The sequence below is a fragment of the Anabrus simplex genome, chromosome 4, assembly GCF_040414725.1.
Source record: "Anabrus simplex isolate iqAnaSimp1 chromosome 4, ASM4041472v1, whole genome shotgun sequence".
Lineage (NCBI taxonomy): Eukaryota > Metazoa > Arthropoda > Insecta > Orthoptera > Tettigoniidae > Anabrus > Anabrus simplex.
In genome coordinates, this window is record NC_090268.1 from 248,353,829 (window position 1) to 248,372,547 (window position 18,719).

Genomic DNA, 18,719 nt, shown 5'->3' on the forward strand with positions numbered 1-18,719 from the left:
GTTTGATAGAATGGTACCCAGTCTCAGAAAGGATTCTAGTAGCTCGATTTTCATCAAGAGTAAGACCAATTACAGTGGTGCAGTGTTATGCACCAACAGAGGCAGGAGAAGAAGAAGAAGAAGAAGAAGAAGAAAAAGAGCAATTTTATGGTCAGCTACATCGAACCCTGTTAAAGGCAAAGAAAAGGGATATAATGGTCGTGATGGGAGACCTGAATGCGAAAGTTGGCAATGATAACCAAGGAATAGAAAATATAATGGGAAACATGGTATAGGTAATAGAAATGAGAATGGTGAAAGGCTTATGGAATTTTGTAGTAACCACAGGTTGGTGATAGGAGGCACTATCTTCCCCCATAAGAATTGCCATAAAGTGACGTGGATTTCCGCTGACCATAGAACGGAGAATCAGATCAACCATTTCACTATCAGCAAGACATGGCGAACCTCCCTTTTGGACGTGAGGAACAAGAGGGGGCAGATGGGGGAAGTGACCATCACTTAGTAGTAGCTACGCTCCGACTTAAGATTGCAAGTACTAGGCACATTCATCAGAAGAGGAGGATAAAGTATAACTGGGATAAACTGAAGGACAAGGAGGTGCAACAAAATTTTTCACTAGAATTGAATAACCGATTCCAACAGCTAAGAGAGGAAGAAGGACAGGATATTGAACATAATTGGAAGAGCATAGAGAGTACCTACATTAATACCTGTGAAAAGGTCCTAGGCAAAAGGGAGAGAGGAAGAGAGGAATGGATTACTTCTGAGACATGGGAAGCCGTGAATCGGAATGTAAGAAAAGACTCAATACCGCAAGAACACAAGAAGAGAAGGCACAAGCTAGAACTAACTTTAATGAACTTAACAAAATAGAGAAGAGGAGATTTCGACATAACAAAGGAGCATTTATCAATAATCTTGCAACACAAGCTGAGACGGCAGCACAAAATAATGATAGTAAGACCCTCTACCACATTACCAAGAGACTAACAGGAAAGTTTTCTAGATCTGACAAGCCAGTGAAAGCCAAAGATGGGAGATTATTGTCCACACAAAAAGAACAGCTAGAAAGATGGAGAGAACACTTTCTGGAAATCTTGAATCGTGAAGCAATCGAGGAAAAAGAGACAGAGGTGATGACCGTAGAAGAGCAGGAAGATGTTGCTATCAGTACAGAACCGCCATCAAGAACAGAGATCCAAAGGGCCATTAAACAACTAAAGAATGGCAAAGCGGCAGGTATGGACAATATCACACTTCAGTCGAGATTCTGTTGCAACTTTTCAAGAAGATTTGGGAAGAAGAGAAGATCCCCACAGATTGGAAGAAAGGATTGTTGATTAAGCTTCCGAAGAAAGGAGATTTATTGGAATGTGATAACTGGAGAGGGATTACCCTCCTTTCGATACCAAGTAAAGTACTCTCACGAATAATTTTAGAAAGGATCAAAAAGCGAGTTAACTCAAGGCTGAGGAAAGAACAGGCAGGATTTAGAGAAGGTTACTCCTGTACAGACCAGATCAACACACTGCGCATAATTATAGAACAATCCACGGAGCTGCAGTCGTCACTGTATCTGCTATTTGTAGACTTTGAAAAGGCATTTGATAATGTAATGAGGAAGAAGATGTGGAAAGCCATGAAAGAATTTGGGATTCCAAAGAAAATTATAAAGATAACCCAAGAAATGTATGAGAACTACACATGCCAAGTTTTACATCAGGGGATGTTGTCTGAGCCCATCCCAGTAAACACAGGGGTTAAGCAAGGATGTTTGCTGTCACCAATACTATTTCTGATGGTGCTGGATCTTATGATGAAAAAGGCAATGAATCGCCGAAGAGGAATTCGATGGGGACTGACAGGCAGGTTGGAGGACTTGGACTTTGCGGATGACTTGTGTTTGTTAGCCAACAGTTTTAAGGATATGGAAGCAAAGCTGAATGATTTAAAAACCGAAGCATCAGAGGTGGGATTGAAGATAAATGGAAAGAAAACCAAGGAGATGCATTATAATAACCGAAACAAGGCACTATCATTTTTAGGAAACCAAGAGATCGAACAAGTCAACCAGTTTTGCTACCTGGGAAGTATAGTCACCCCTGAGGGAGGAACTATAGAGGATATAGGAAATAAAATAAATAAGGCCAAAGGAGCATTTGCAATGCTGAGACCAATCTGGAAACCTAAGGAACTTAACACCTATACCAAACTACGCATCTTCAATACAAATGTCAAGTCAGTACTGCTCTATGGGTGTGAAACATGGAAGACTAACAAACAACTGATTAACAGACTTCAAACGTTTGTGAACAGAAGTTTGAGGAATATCCTGAGGATATGGTGGCCACAAGTAATCTCCAATGAAGAACTATGGAAAAAAAAACATCAAACACCCATTGATATTGAGATGCGTCGTAGGAAATGGAAGTGGATCGGGCATACATTACGGCGAGATAAAGACAGCATAGCAAGACAAGCCCTGGAATGGAACCCACAAGGTAGCAGGAGAAGAGGCAGACCAAGAAACACATGGAGGAGGAGTGTAATAGCAGAAGGGATGGAGAAAGGAGGAAAGACTTGGACAGAGATCAGGACGATGGCGCAGAACAGAGTCCGGTGGCGGAAGTTCGTTGATGCCCTATGCTCCACTTAGGAGATACAGGAAATAAATCAAGTAAGTCAGGATGTGACGCCAATGCTCATCACAGCATTTGGGGAAGTAAATATACAAACCGAAGGGGAGAGCACCTCATAGAATTTCTATGTACAACTGATCTTGAGATCATGAACATTGCTGATACCCCTACCTTCATTAATAATAGGAGTGAGGGGATCATAGATCTTACCCTAGGTTCCATGGGAATCATACAGGAATTTAAAGACTGGAAGGTTTCTTTGGAGCCTTCCTTGTCAGATCATAAACACATTGTGCTTTATATAGAGGGCTCCCTCGAGATCCCGTCTTACAGAAACCCTAGACGAACCAATTGGACGTCTTTTAGGGAGGACGTGAGGAGGGGACTGGAGCGAGGACCCTCAAATATAATTAAAAACAAAGAGGAGCTGGAGCTCAGTGTGAGTTTTCTCACACGGACACTGGTTATCTCTTATGAACTAAACTGCCCTATTGTTAAGGCAAAAAGAGCATCAGGAAGCTTCAAGTGGAATAGTTATCTTGAACACCTGACGAGAAATACATGAAGACTCTGGAATAAATACAGGGAACTTCAGGATCAAGAAAGCCTAGATTCTTACAAAGAATCACAAAGAAGGTACAAGTCAGAAGTCAAAAAGGCTTCTAGGAAATCTTGGAGACAATTTTGTGAATCCATTGAAAGTCAACATGAAGCGGCAAGGCTTCATAAAATTTTAACCTTGGATAGAAGGGCAAGGCTGGGTTCACTGGAGTCGCCTTCGGGTGGATACACATCCACAGAGAGGGAGACCCTGAACTTACTGCTTGATGCCCATTTTCCAGGTTCGGTAGTCACGAATAGTGAGGTAGAATCTAGCGGATCTTCAGACCCGATAAAAGTGGCTGGAATGAAGCCGCAGAGATTGTTACCCCAAGAAGGGTTAAGTGGGCATTAGAATCCTTTGCCCCTTACAAAAGCCCAGGGGTGGATGGGATCTTCCCGGCACTTCTTCAGGAAGCGGGGGGGGGTCCTTATACCATACCTGGTCAGAATCTTTAGAGCATGTCTCACTATGGGGTACGTGTACTCCTTGTGGCGTCAGGCGAAGGTGGTGTATATACCTAAACCCGAAAGGTCTTCATATACTAGACCTAAGGATTATAGACCCATTAGTCTAACGTCTTTTCTACTTAAGACCTTGGAAAGACTGGCAGATAGACATATCAGGGAGAAAGTATTAAGGGACTTTCCCCTGCATTCTCATCAACATGCATATCAACCAGGGAAGTCGGTTGAGACGGCACTACACCAGCTAGTTTCTAGGCTGGAGAGTGCCTTGGATCAGCAACAACTTGCTATGGTTGTATTCCTAGATATAGAAGGGGCCTTTAACTATACATCTTTGGGCTCCATAGAACGTAGTCTAGAGAGAAGAGGAGTGAGCAGTATGCTCATAAAATGGATTATGGCCTCACTGCAGGGCCGTCAAGTTCTGTTTACCCTCAACGCTGTAATGTTGAGAGCTACTATAGACAGGGGGTGTCCACAGGGAGGAGTATTATCACCAACATTATGGTGTCTGGTAGTGGATGAACTACTTACCAGGTTAAATGTTGGAGGAATATAGCCCAAGGCTATGCAGATGACATAAGCCTGATGGCAGTAGGAAATTTCCCCAGCACGGTTTCCGAGCTCGTACAGAGCTTTTTACGTAGGGTGGAAAGATGGTGCCACGAGACAGACTTGTCGGTTAATCCCGATAAGACGGAGCTCGTGGTATTTACCAGGAGGAGGAAGCTAGACGGACTGTCAGAGCCTTTCCTATTTGGGAAAAAATTAGCTAAGACAACCTCAGTTAAGTACCTAGGGGTAATCCTTGAGGCAAGACTGAGGTGGAAGAAACATATAGATCATAAGGTGGATAAGGCTCGCAAGATTATGTGGGCCTGTCGCAGGGCCGTCGGGAAGACTTGGGGCCTAAGACCTAAGGTGGACCAGTGACTCTATATCTCTATTGTACGGCCCACGATCACCTATGCATCTTTAGTCTGGTGGCCTGGTGGCCAGGCTCGGAGAGTAAAACTGTGACCACCAAGTTAAACAGTGTCCAAAGACTTGCGTGTCTAGGAATAACAGGGGCACTGGATACTACACCATTATGTGCAATGGAGGCCATCCTAGGTTTTCCCCCCTTACATTTATATGTTAAGGTAATAGCGGGAATGAGTGCCTATCGCCTCTGGTCGCTCGGAGGATGGTCCTTCAAAAATCCGAATAGAGGTCATGCCTCTATTAAAAGGCTCCACCAGACTTGCCCTATGACAATGATGATCGGGGATCTGATGAAGCCTAGCTTTAATTTGAATTATAAATTTACAGTGGTGATACCCACAAGGGAGGAGTGTGCCGTGGATGCTGGGGCCCATCGTAAGTCTGGGGGCTGTACATGGTACACAGATGGCTCGCGGACGGAGACGGGCACAGGCGCCGGGGTCTGGGGGCCTAAGACAAGGCTCTCCCTTCCTATGGGTAAATATGCTACTGTTTTCCAGGCCGATGTATACGAAATACTAGCCTGTGCTGCATCACTATTTGCAGTGATAGCCAGGCAGCACTAAAAGCACTATGTGCAGTTAAAACAACATCAAAACTGGTATGGGAATGCCAAAGGATGTTAGATCAGCTGTGTGAATTTAGCTCAGTTACCCTATTATGGGTCCCTGGGCACACAGGTATCAGTGGAAATGAAGAAGCTGACAAACTAGCGAAACAAGGCTCAAAAGGTTCTTTCACAGGACCAAAGCCCTTCCTGGGAGTGTCACTCCGAAGTGTGAGACTGATAATATCCCAGAGGACAAACCAGTCTTACTTAGATATTTGGAAGAGGTTAACTATAGCAAGGCAGGCACGTGAACTTATCAAAGGGCCTAGCCACAGTTATAAAAAGGTCCTAATGAATTTGAATAGGACCAGAATGAGAATGGTAGTTGGACTGTTAACAGGCCACAATACCTTACAGACACCTACACATCATGAAAATCACCCAGGATCCGATGTGTAGAAGATGCGGTAAGGAGGAGGAGACCTCCGCGCATGTGTTATGTCAGTGCGAGGCTCTTGCAAGCACCAGACATCGATACCTTGGCTCACATTTTGTGAGCCTGGAAGACATCAGGAATGCCAATATCCGGACACTAGTATCCTTTATAGGAGCACTAGGGCTGGACTAGGCAAACCTGTTAAAGGGGCACAAAGGGTCTTCATAGACCTACGTGTGGAGCTCTGCGAAGACAGGGCTCACCCATTTCTTATCTATCTATCTATCTATCTAACCTTTTTACATATTGTATCAAATCTTCTATCTCTTCACATATTCTTTCGATTTCCTTATCATCCGCTGAACTAGTATGCATATAGACCTGCACTACTGTGATGGACATAGGTTTGGTGTCTATCTTGCCGACAATAATTCTTCCGCTATGCTGGTCGTAGTAGCTTACCCGCTGCCCTATTTTCTTATTCATTATTAAACCAACTCCTGCACTTCCCCTGTTTGATTTTGTGTTGATAATTCGGTAGTCACCTGACCAAGAATCTTGTTCTTCCTGCCAACGTACTTCCCTCATACCAACTACATGTAACTTTAGTCTATCCATCTCCCTTTTCAGGTTCTCCAACCTACCACAACGATTCAAACTTCTAACATTCCACGCTCCGACTAGCAGAATGTCAGTATCCATCTTCCTGATGATCGCCCCTTCTCATGTAGTCCCCACCCGGAGATCCGAATATTTTACCTGGGAGGAAGCCATCATCAGTACATCATTCATACAGAGAGACCTGCATGTCCTCGGGAGTTAGTTATGGCTGTAGTTTCCCGTTGCTTTCAGTCGTGTAACAGAGTATCAACACAACTAAGCCATGTTGAGTATTATTACAAGGCCATATCAGTGAACCATCTAGACTGCCGCCCTTGCAACTTCAAAAGGCTGCAATCCCCGCATTCGATGAACCATTCGTTAGTCTGGTCTCTCAACAGATACCCATCCGATATGGTTGACCTGCGGCTCGGCTATCTGCTTCACTGGGACATGCAAGCCTCTCCACCGTGGCAAGGTCACAGGGTTTGCAGGGGAGGCAAATGATATTAAGAAATGAATTACTGTTTAAAAATGTGCATGGGCTTCTGAACGGTTTTTCTGTAATACAATCGAAACAACGAACAACGATGTAAGCAAACAAATCAAACATCACCCCACTCTTCCCCCTTTAAGTAAGCAATTCATCACAAATTACATATTCAGAAAAGATACTTCCGGACACATGTAAAGCAGTAGGCCTACTTAAAATAAGAACAGAACAAATACATTAGGCCTATGCGACAGACCTAATGCCAATTGAAATGTCTGATAGAAGCTCAACCGACCAAGAGATAAACACAAAGAGATAGCCTACGGACTAAAAGCCAATGAGAGAATATCTCATACATGCTTCACTTATAAAAAGGAAAATACATGAAATATAGCCGGTTATGTAGATGAAAGGTATCCACGAAATGTCACTGTAATATTTGTCCCAAATGGAATATAATAATTCATTTTACTCACATAAAGTGTAAAATCTGCAGTAAATTAAGAAATAATACGAAATATTTTACTTGCAGTTAAGCTAAATTTAGTACCTAAATTCTTGAAACCACTACAAAGGAAAAAATTCCATCTCAGAATTCAACAATCAGCCAAAACAAAGTTAACAACATCTGGTTAAAAGACGAGATTAAACAACTATACAGGAAAAAAATCATTCTTAAATTTACAGCTGTATCAAACACATTTAACCCTTGCACAACACTTATCCCCACTTGAATGGCAATCTTTCCTAAGACATACTGACAATAAATTAACTAATGTACTAGAAAAGAAACAAGAAACATTAAACCTCAAACTAGCCCATCTGAAGGGAACTAAACCAAGCACATCAAACCACAGTAAGAACAGTAACACTACATCCATTATTTCAAACAACACCCCTGCCACCATTAATTTGTCTGATACTACCTTCTCTGACAATGAAATGAACCTCCTAAACAGAGGCTTAAAACACAATTGGCCAGTGGCGGTCGGTCAGTACGTGCTACCGGGCTCCAGCACGTAGCTTGGAACTGTAAGGAATATTATTTATGTACAGTACAATTATCCTGGTGCCTTTTCGTTGTTTTGAGTACGATATGAATTTGTGTTTTGTGAAAATCAGGACGAGATCTGTCGAACACCTAGCGCCGTTCTCCCGGGGAACAAGGCTCGTGCTCATGTGAAGTGAGCCCTCGCCTGTAGCCCGAAGGAAGCAATACGCAGGCGTAGCCAAGATTGCAACACTCCCCCTAGCCGGCGAAGTAAACCGTAAACCGGGATCAACTTTCACTGATCCCGTCTATAGTTACTTCCTCTCCCGCAAGGGGATAGAAGTACTCGATGTCTCCTGCTACCTTGATGTTGAACGTGGTAAGCGAGTCTGCCACTAGAGAGTAGCATCGTCTGGGCTCGAAAGTAAAGCGTAAGTGGAGGCAATCTATCTCACACATACTTATTAAAATATCCATCTTCCTTTTGTGTCAAAAATAAGGAATTCGTAGGTGAATCAAAGAATCTTTGACTGACCCTAAATGTTATCCCGCATTACAATGTAATTTACTCTGGTGAAATAAAATAGCGTATGGCTTTTAGTGCCGGAAGTATCCGAGGACATGTTCGACTCGCCAGATGCAGGTCTTTTGATTTGACTCCCGTAGGCGACCTGCGAGTCTTGATGAGGATGAAATGATGATGAAGACAACACATACACCCAATGATGGTTAAAATTCCAGACCCTGCCGGGAATCGAACCCGGAATCCCTGTGACCAAAGGCCAGCGCGCTAACCATTTAGTCCTGGAGCCGGACATTTACTCTGGTAATAGGGGAGGTCTCAATGAATCAGTTGGCAGCTCTTTCAGATGCTTTGTGCGGTTTTTAATCTCGCGGTTATATTACTGGTGCATGTTTTTTGTCATTGTGTTAGTGCTAAAGTTTATACGGAGATTTATCAAATTATTTATCCACTGCAGTGTATATAAAGTGAAATTAAATTAGTGTTCTTAGTGGGGATCTATATTCCCACGATTCTATTTGCACTGATGTAAATTGCGCCATTAGGTTAGTAGAAACAATATTTCTCGAATGAATTTTTTATCTCGTAGACAGTTGTCGAATAATTCATCTGCTTCCAAATTAATCTTGTTTTTGTTTGTTCTGAGTTATAAATTGTGAGAAAAGTCATATTATTATTATTACCAAGTTTGAAGTATGTGTTGTTCATCATGGCAATATGCAGATTTAAAACAGCGCATTTAGCTTGTTTTTTGTAGCACGTAGGACGATTTTTTCACGAGCCGCCACTGCAATTGGCCTGACCCCAATACGATAGATGACCTAACCACCACTATTGCAGAAGTAGAATCCAACATTAGTAAACAGATCACCACAGAAAAACAAAATGACATCAGACACGAAATATAAAAAGAAACTGCCCTCCCTGGTTAATGAGTTAAAAACCAGCAAAAACACTACCCTTTCAAAACAAATCCATGCTTTAAAGACCAAAATAAACACCAATAATGTTATAGTAACAAAAGCCGACAAAGGTAACACAACTGTACTTATGAACAAACAGGACTACATAAAAAAAACTGAAGAATTCTTTTCCGACACAACCTACAACATCATCAAAAAGGATCCTATACCAAAAGTACAACGCAATTTGAAAACCCTTCTCAAAAATTCAACTTTCCTCCTAAATGACAAATCCAACTTTACCCACAGCCAAGTCCTTACCCAAAACCCACAATAAAGACATCCCCATCCGACCAATTATCAACAGTAGAGGCAGTCCAACATACAAAACTTCAAGATTTCTACACTACTTTCTCAAAATACATTACAAATTCAACAAAGAAACGCCATTAAGAACTCAACTGACCTACGTCAAACCTTAAATAGATTTACACTGCTACAAACCACATTCTATGTTCCTTTGACATCACTTAGATTTCTACACTACTTTCTCAAAATACATTAAAAATTCAACAAAAAAACGCCATTAAGAACTCAATTGACCTACGTCAAACCTTAAATAAATTTACACTGCTACCAAACCACATTCTATGTTCCTTTGACATCACTTAACATGTATCCGAACATCCCAGTTCTCGAAACCATCAGCATCATAACAAACCACCTCTCCAAACACAGTGGACTAAGCAAAATAGAAATTGAAGAGTTTATTAAAGTATTAACCTTTGTATTGAACAATAATTACTTCACGTTCAACAACAAGATATACCACCAAAAGGGCTTAGCTATGGGAGACCCTATTTCTGGAATTCTAGTGAACATCTACATGGACAACTTAGAACACAGTAAAATAATAAATTCCATCAATGGTATTCATCTTTGGCTCCGCTATGTCGACGACACATTAGTCATCATCGATAAACAGTGCAATAGCAGCGACAATATCCTCACATTCCTAAACACTTTAGACAACAATATAAAGTTCACAAAGGAGGATGAGAACAATGGCTCTATCAATTTCTTAGACATCAACATCACATGAATGGACAATGCATTTGAATTTCGGATACACAGAAAACCCTCCTTCACTCCACTAACAATAAACAATAATTCTTTACACCCCAACTCTCATAAACAAGCCTCGTACTACAGTGTAATATATAGAGCTTTAAAAATTCCCCTTGCACCTACCAATCTAAAAAAAGAACTTAATTACATAAAAGAAATTGCCAAGTTCAACGGCTTCAACACCAACATGATCAACAAGATCATCAACAAAGTAAAACTAAAATTAACAACACAACTCTCCCCAATAAAACCCAATAAACCCAAATACGCAACTTTCACATGCACTAATCCAGTCATCCTCAAGATGGCCAACCCCCTAAAAAAGCACGAAGTCAACATTGCTTTCAAAACGCAGAACACGAACCAGAACATATTTTGCCACCAGAACTCTGTCAACCCAAGAAAAAATCACTACGCGGGCTCAGTTGCTCACAATGCAATATCTCATACATCGGACAAACTGGCCGAAGCTTCCAAACCCGTTATTTAGAACACTACAATGCCCCAAAACATAATAAATTTTCCGCAATGAGCACCCACATGAGGGACACTGGCCACCACTTCACCACAATAGAACAAGACCTAAAAATCCTAAAAAGAGTTGAGAAAGGTAAACTAATGACTGAGTTTGAGAACCTATACATCTTTCTAGACCAACACTTCAATAAAGACAAAAACCTCAACGAGATAATAGATATTAAAAAAAACCTTTATGAACAAATTCCCACCTTGCTACAAAAAATGAATTTTCAAGGCAACAACTTGTCTAAAATCTTTAATACTACATTAACTAACTCACCCAGCACGTCGACAGTTACCCCCCCTCTCCCATTCCCACCAATTCCCCCACACGCAATGACAGCAAGCCCATACTTCCTCCCACCCAAGCACTTCCCCCTCCACTACGACCCCATCGATACAATACAAGAAATAAAAGCCACTCGACCAACAAAAATACAACAACACCCAACACAAGCGAATAACATTCAACCGCATTAATAAAAAGACATCAATACTATCCACGTAATTTTCGAGTCCATACACCCCCCCCCCACCTCTTTTTGCAAACCAACACTTTATCAACCAGCACTCCCAACACATAACAAGCTCACCCCTCCACTCTACCTTCCTCCATTCCGACAGCTCACCTCTGCGTATGAACTCCGCCCATGCTCCTCCCTCCCAAAGCTCCCCAACCCCTCCCGCCGCCATTGCCAATCACATGTGCGTATTACCGACCGAGCCTCCTTCATAGTCAACCAACATCCATCAACAAATTGCCTCTCAACGACACATGTCACATAACATTTACTCTTCATTACTTACCATGATCTTTTCTTACACACCAACTAATACTATTAATATCTCGATTACAGATAACTTTCACTTCATACAACACAACTTCCAACAACATGCTAGAATTCCAGCTCACATCAGCATGAATATGGCGTGCCACTACAGCTCTTCGCAGACAAAATGAAGAGATGCCTCGTCCCAGCTACACCGCTCTGACTCTATAGTTACAGTATACATTCTAATCTCTCCACTGCAGTTCATAGCATAAGCAACTCCATTCTATTTCACTAGACCAGCAACAAAAAACAGTAACTTCGTCCCGAGGTCCTTCATACTTTCATTCACGAAATAATATCAATTTAAGTCTCACTGGCATCTCACACCGATGTTTTCACACATCATTCCAAGCTACAAGAAGTCAACTAAGAAAAAGCGAAGGATTCAACCCGCCACATATTCCCAGTAATGCAATTACCTACAAATAACTGCCATCATTGTTGCCATTCAAATGCACCGTTTACTCAATGACACCCATTGAGTCTCTGTCCACGCTGACCTGTTCACCGTACCGAATCCGGTGCTTCAACCAGACAACTTTCTGTTTGATGCCAAGAACCTCATTTGGCTATGGAATATTTTCCCTGCCCCCTGTGATTATAAACTAAGATTAAACCACTTTGCACATTTCTGATATGTCAATGCTACAATCATCTTCCAACGATTAAAACAACGGGACGCACTTGGTACTAGATTTTTTTATATCCTTGCTCACCAAGCTGCTCTCTTGTAAATATGTATATAAACTGTAAATTCTCAACTGTTCAATTGGATAATGTAAATTTACTGTATAGTTACCAACCATTGACAGCCATTTTTGTTACAAACATTGACGCCGAGCACTACACCCTTTCCCCCTGACTGTTATACTATAAATAATTTTATAAACTTTATAATTTCCTATGAGTGCGTCAATTATTCTTCAGAGCACCACTGCTGAACTCTGCTATAATTACCCAGTATTTTTAAGCATTGGTGCCAACTTCTTATTCTTTAAACTTATATTGTTTAACCATCACCATTGTACAAGAGTTTCTCGTACTTAATTTTCCCATTGTAATGTGTATTAGGCTAATATGTGCATGTTAAACACTAATCAGGTACCTGATTTTTGCCTTGAGGAGTTAATTTGACTGATGATGCCCTCAATGAAGGGCGAAACATGTCTCAAGCAGAATTAATAATAAATTCCTAAATGTAAAATTTATATGTATTGAGTAGGTGACAAAATAAACCATTTAGCATCCTAAATTTCTTAATTTACTGCAGATTTTTCACTTCATTTAAGTAAAAGCAACTATTATGTTCCATTTGTGACAAATTTTACAGTGACATTTCGTAGATAGGAATGCGCGATGTACCCCAACTTTGACACCAATTGTCTGTTGTCATTGCATCCGTTATATAAAAGTCACTCCAAATTTTTGTCTTCTTTAATTTCATTTCATGTAAGAGCTCTTGATATGCCTTTGTTGATTGCAGAATCATTGTATGTCGCAGGTCCTCAATGAAGAAAGGCTATGGGAATCAACATCTATTATCTTCTCGGGTCAGTTCATACACAAGTCTAGAGGGTGTGTGTTTAGATACGCACAGGGCTCTTTTTAAGGAAAGTTGCTTTCACCCTTTCTATCTCTTTTAGATCTTTCTCTTTCAGGAAGGTCCAAATTGTTTCAATGCCGTAGGTGACAACTGGGGTAACTTTAAGGCGGAAGAGTTTCAAGGTCGTTTTGAATGACAGTTGACTAAGGTGATCTATGTCGTTTACTGCTATTATTGCAGCCAGGGTCCTTTCCTTTATGTGAGCTGTAAACGTGGTTCTAGTTGTCTGAAAAGTCATTCCAAGATACTTGAATGCCTTGACAATTCTTAAAGGTGAACCTTCGTAGCTTATTATATCTGATGCTGCTCGTCTTCCTCCCCTTCTAAAAACCATGACCACTGTCTTCTGATCATTAATTTCTAAATTGTTTTCTTTTGGCGAATTTGTCAGATTGGTGACTGCTTTTTGAAGTTCATCTCGATATGAAGATACAATTACCATGTCATCCGCATTGGTCCAATGCTTTTTTTTTTGTTTTTGCTAGGGGCTTTACGTCGCGCCGACACTGATAGGTCTTATGGCGACGATGGGATAGGAAATGCCTAGGAGTTAGAAGGAAGCGGCCATGGCCTTAATTAAGGTACAGCCCCAGCATTTGCCTGGTGTGAAAATGGGAAACCACGGAAAACCATTTTCAGGGCTGCCGATAGTGGGATTCGAACCTACTATCTCCCGGATACAAGCTCACAGCCGCGCGCCTCTACGCGCACGACCAACTCGCCCGGTGGGTTCAATGCTAGGATGCCCATAGACTGTATCCGGATTGAACACAAACCAAATTATATTGTCGCTCAATGATTGTGGCAATTCTTGCATTCAGCTTACCAACATTCCTCAAACTGTCAAGCAATTAATACAAATAGGGCCTAACTTAATTAATGAACGATGCTACACAAATATGAAACACTATGATGATGATGATGCTTGTTGTTTAAAGAGGCCAACATCTATGAAACACTGAATATGGTAACAGAATAAGAGGTGCCGCTTCTGTACCCGGTGTGCAGACTTAGGGATGATAAAAATCATCGTAAAATAAGCACAACATTTCGCAATCAAACTTTACTGTATAGTTACCAACCATTGACAGCCATTTTTGTTACAAACATTGACGCCGAGCACTACACCCTTTCCCCCTGACTGTTATACTATAAATAATTTTATAAACTTTATAATTTCCTATGAGTGCGTCAATTATTCTTCAGAGCACCACTGCTGAACTCTGCTATAATTACCCAGTATTTTGCGACTGATTTTGAGACTAGCCAAGGAGTCAACAGCTTTTATGTGGAATCTGAACCACAGTGACATGACTTCATTCCAAAAAAGTATGCACTAGTCGGAATTCGAACTGTAACCTCCAGGAAGATTAAAAAAAAAGAGCTACCACACCGCCACCACCTCTCCCTCCTCAAAGAAAACTTCAACTTAAAAGTATTTCAGCATGCTCATAGGAATTATAATTCCACTCTAAAACCAAGCAAGTCAACCCTCTGCATAGGCCTAAACTTTTAACATTAACGAATGCTTTATTTTTAAATAATGTGCGTGAAGTAACTACATTCTGTGCTTCAGAGCATTCCCTCCGCAAAATATTAGTATAAACAACAAACGCCAATGTAAACAAACAAATCAAAATTATCACACCCCACTCTGCTAACTTTAATTTGAAATTAAAAAAAAAAAAAAAAAAAAAAAAAAAAAGACATCAGTAAGGGTATGAGATAACTGTTCTCTATTCTACCGATGTAAATTTCTGAAGAGCAGCAGAACCTAAACATAGCTGTTCATGTGTTTACCTCTGCATGACCTACTTACTCGGCACCTCAGTATATCAACTTCAAAGACAAGTCATTTCGCGAATAAAGCTTATTCACCTATGAAGAGATGATGAAGGGAAATTGCATAAAAATGAAAACTAACTCGAAAAACCACACAAGACGAGATTTTCAATTAGAACATAATTCAGTTCTCCACTGAAGGTCGTTGTGGGATACAGTAGGAGAATCAGGCGTGCAACTCCCTTGATCACAACAAAACTCCTCGCATTCTTTGTGCTTTGAAAAACTGCAGGTGATTTCCCACCAGGTATTTTGAAAACATTGCACTTGTAACAGTGTAAAATGCAGCCAAAATCTTTCCTGAGATCAATATTTAACATTAACTAGAGGTATCATCATATCAACAAACCCTAACACAGAGGATATGATCAGGAACTCACCGAGCCTGAGCCTGAGGTAAGGGGCCATTGGTATATCACTGGTTCAGCTCCTGCAGGGCTATGAAGTCGCAGTTCTCCCGCCATTTTCATAAATACAACAATTTCACACTCTTTACACCACACTTCACCTCAAACTTTGCAATTACTCCAGGTCAGATAACCATTTTGATTACACATCCACACACACTCCCATCTTGGCTGCACGCCATGATGGGACCCACAGAACATGGCTGCCTCATCATTGGCGCAAGCGCGTGTCTAATAATCTATTGGGCAGAAACTTGAAAAATGCCTTCTTATTGGTGAAGGACACGGCCAACGCAGTAAGCAGTTATAAAAGCACCGCAACGATTTAAAATTACCAAAGCTATTTCTATTTATTTAATAGCGCACAAATGCCCATTAAAAAATACATTAATCTTCCGCATATTCCAGTAAATATTTTGTTCTTTTGTTGCACTTGCTGAAATGATAGCGATCGCAATGTTTATCACACAATGTAGGGACGGTTAATAAAAACCTGATCGTCGGTATAGACGATGGTGAAACCCATGTACCGCCAGCCTATTCAAAGCACTTCTCATGTCATTATTTGGACCCGTCCAGCTGCGGTCAATCATAGCATCAGTTGCGAGTACGTGGAAGTTGCATTCTCTTTTTTCAAATCTTCCAGTAAAAAAGTTTCTTTGGATAATGCATACGGTACGCAAGTTGTGATGGTGACAACAGTACAGTACAGTGCTGTTTAAATCAAAATATCAGTTGTCATTTAAGGCATTCTCCCAAACAATCTTGCAAATTGTCCGGAACTATTCTTCTCCCCTACAACTTTTATGTTATGTAAATGTAAATACTCTGTAATCTGTTCTTGTACCTCTGCAACTCTGTGTTATGTATATATACTGTAAATACTCTGTAATCAATTCCTGTACGTCTGCAACTTTTGTGTTATGTAATTGTAAATATTCTGAAATCTATTCTTGTACTTCAGCAACTCTTATGTATATGAAAATACTCCATAATCCATTCTTGTACCTTTGCAACTTTCATGTTACGTAAATGTAAATACAGTCAGAAATAATTCTCTGTAATCCTCATATTGATGATGTACATATTTTATATGTTGTATGTGTTTATATATTCAACGATTTACTAATTATCTTATATACACAAACTATATTTTGATGTGTAAGTGCCCGCCAGTATGTAATGTCCTGTACAATTCCTATGTATGAGCCTGCAGGCTCGTTGGAATTAATTGAAATAAATGAATGAATGAATGAATGAATGAACTTGGAGATGCCCAGTGTTCGTTTTAGAAATCTGGCCTTTACGTTTTCAACAGTCCGAAAGTAGGACACCGTCAGACTTTCTCAAATAAGTCCCATACCATATGTGAGAACTGGGAGGACCTTGGCGTAAAATAAGGCCATGGACGTGCATAGCGATAGTCTAGTCGGGTTTACCTCCTATGGAACGTCGAAGGCTCAAGTCACTTATGTGCACTCCTGAGATATCCATATTAGTTCAAGATTTAATAATCCTAACTGAAACTTTCCTCCTGGAACCAGTCAGCTTCAAGGGCTACTATTCGGTTCACTCACTGGCAACGATAGGACATCAAAGCAGACCATCAGGAGGAGTATCTTGTTTCTACAAGCCGTCTATGGGTCAAATAGTTAGTGAATACACAGAATTCGACACTGTGATCGTCACTTTTAGACACTTTGCTGTAATCGGAATGTACATAAGACCCAACGTTTCTGCAGAAGTTGTCTTAGAAACCATTTTGCATGCTTTAGAGAAAGCAAGTAATAACATAGCCGGCCCCGTGGTGTAGGGGTAGCGTGCCTGCCTCTTACCCGGAGGCCCCGGGTTCGATTCCCGGCCAGGTCAGGGATCTTTACCTGGACCTGAGGGCTGGTACGAGGTCCACTCAGCCTACGTGATTAGAATTGAGGAGCTATCTGACGGTGAGATAGCGACCCCGGTCTAGAAAGCCAAGCATAACGGCCGAGGGAATTCGTCGTGCTGACCACACGACACCTCGTTATCTGCAGGCCTTCGGGCTGAGCAGCGGTCGCTTGGTAGGCCAAGGCCCTTCAAGGGCTGTATTGCCACGGGGTTTGGTTTGGTTTGGTTTGGTAAGTAATAACATGCCAATACTACTAACAGGGGACTTTAATTGCCATCTGGACAAACCCGACCATAAGGCTCTAATTGTTTTCGAAGCCCTTGAAGAAGAAGGATTTTCCCTGGTCAACCAACAACAACTCCCAACGTACAAAGGTTACAATGGCTCGAGTGTCATAGACTTAATATTCTTCATAGGTAACGAATTTCACATACTACAACAGAAACACATTTGGTTACTGATCAGAAAGCACATTCCAATACATACTAGTTTCAAAATAGATGACTTGGAAATCATTGACATTAAGCAACAATGGGCCCCACGGCACATCAATATAGCATTACTAGAACAGTCATTAGATAAAAACGCAATAATCTCATGTCTATCTAGAGGGAATATCGATAAGGCCTTAGACCTACTAGAAAATACCTTACTTAACTCAACGGGAAAGATGCCTCCGAAAAGAATAAGCAAGCCCTGGTTTGATGAGGTTTGTTACACCCAAAAGAAAGTAACCTTGGAGAAATTCCACAAATGGAGAGAACACAAAAAAGAAATAACGCTGGAAGAATATTCAGAAGAAAGGAGTAAATACAAGGAATTAATCAGAAAGAAGCGACAAGACTTCATTGTAAAGCAAGAGCTGGAGACAATAGCAGTCGCAGAATCAAAACTGTATAGAATACTTGAACCCTACAGAACAAAAGTGAATCCCACTATACCGATGAAAATATGGGAGGAAAATTTTTCAAGTATATATCAAAGGACCCAAATGGCCGACATACAGACTCGAACCACGCAGCAGCATCCAGTCGTGCCAATCACAGTGGAAGAAGTATGGAATGCATTTCAAAGATGTAAACAAGGAAAAGCAACACAAGCACGACAAGCTATTTTCTGTGGAATGGCAATTTCTATGAACAAGTGGACAGCGTCGCCATGGGCAGTCCTCTGAGTCCAGTGACAGCAAATTTCTATATGGAAAAGTTCGAAGAAACAGCACTCGAGACCGCACCACTGAAACCTAAGGTGTGCCTGCGCTTCATAGATGATACCTTTGTGATCTGGAGCCACAGAAAGGAACAACTACA

At 41.1% G+C, this 18,719-nt stretch overlaps 1 protein-coding gene across 2 annotated transcripts in view; it reads right to left on the bottom strand.

The window, feature by feature from the left end:
• gpp (grappa) overlaps nt 1-15,697 on the bottom strand; it is a 552,218-nt gene extending 536,521 nt beyond the window's left edge. For both annotated transcript variants that reach the window (XR_010859839.2, XM_067145498.2), the window contains exon 1: nt 15,495-15,697. Coding sequence is in view for 1 of the 2 variants with exons in the window: in XM_067145498.2 (XP_067001599.2) it covers nt 15,495-15,584 (90 nt within the window). In the remaining variant the exon portion in view is untranslated. The remainder of the gene's footprint in view (nt 1-15,494) is intronic.
• Between the last annotated feature and the right edge of the window lie 3,022 nt (nt 15,698-18,719).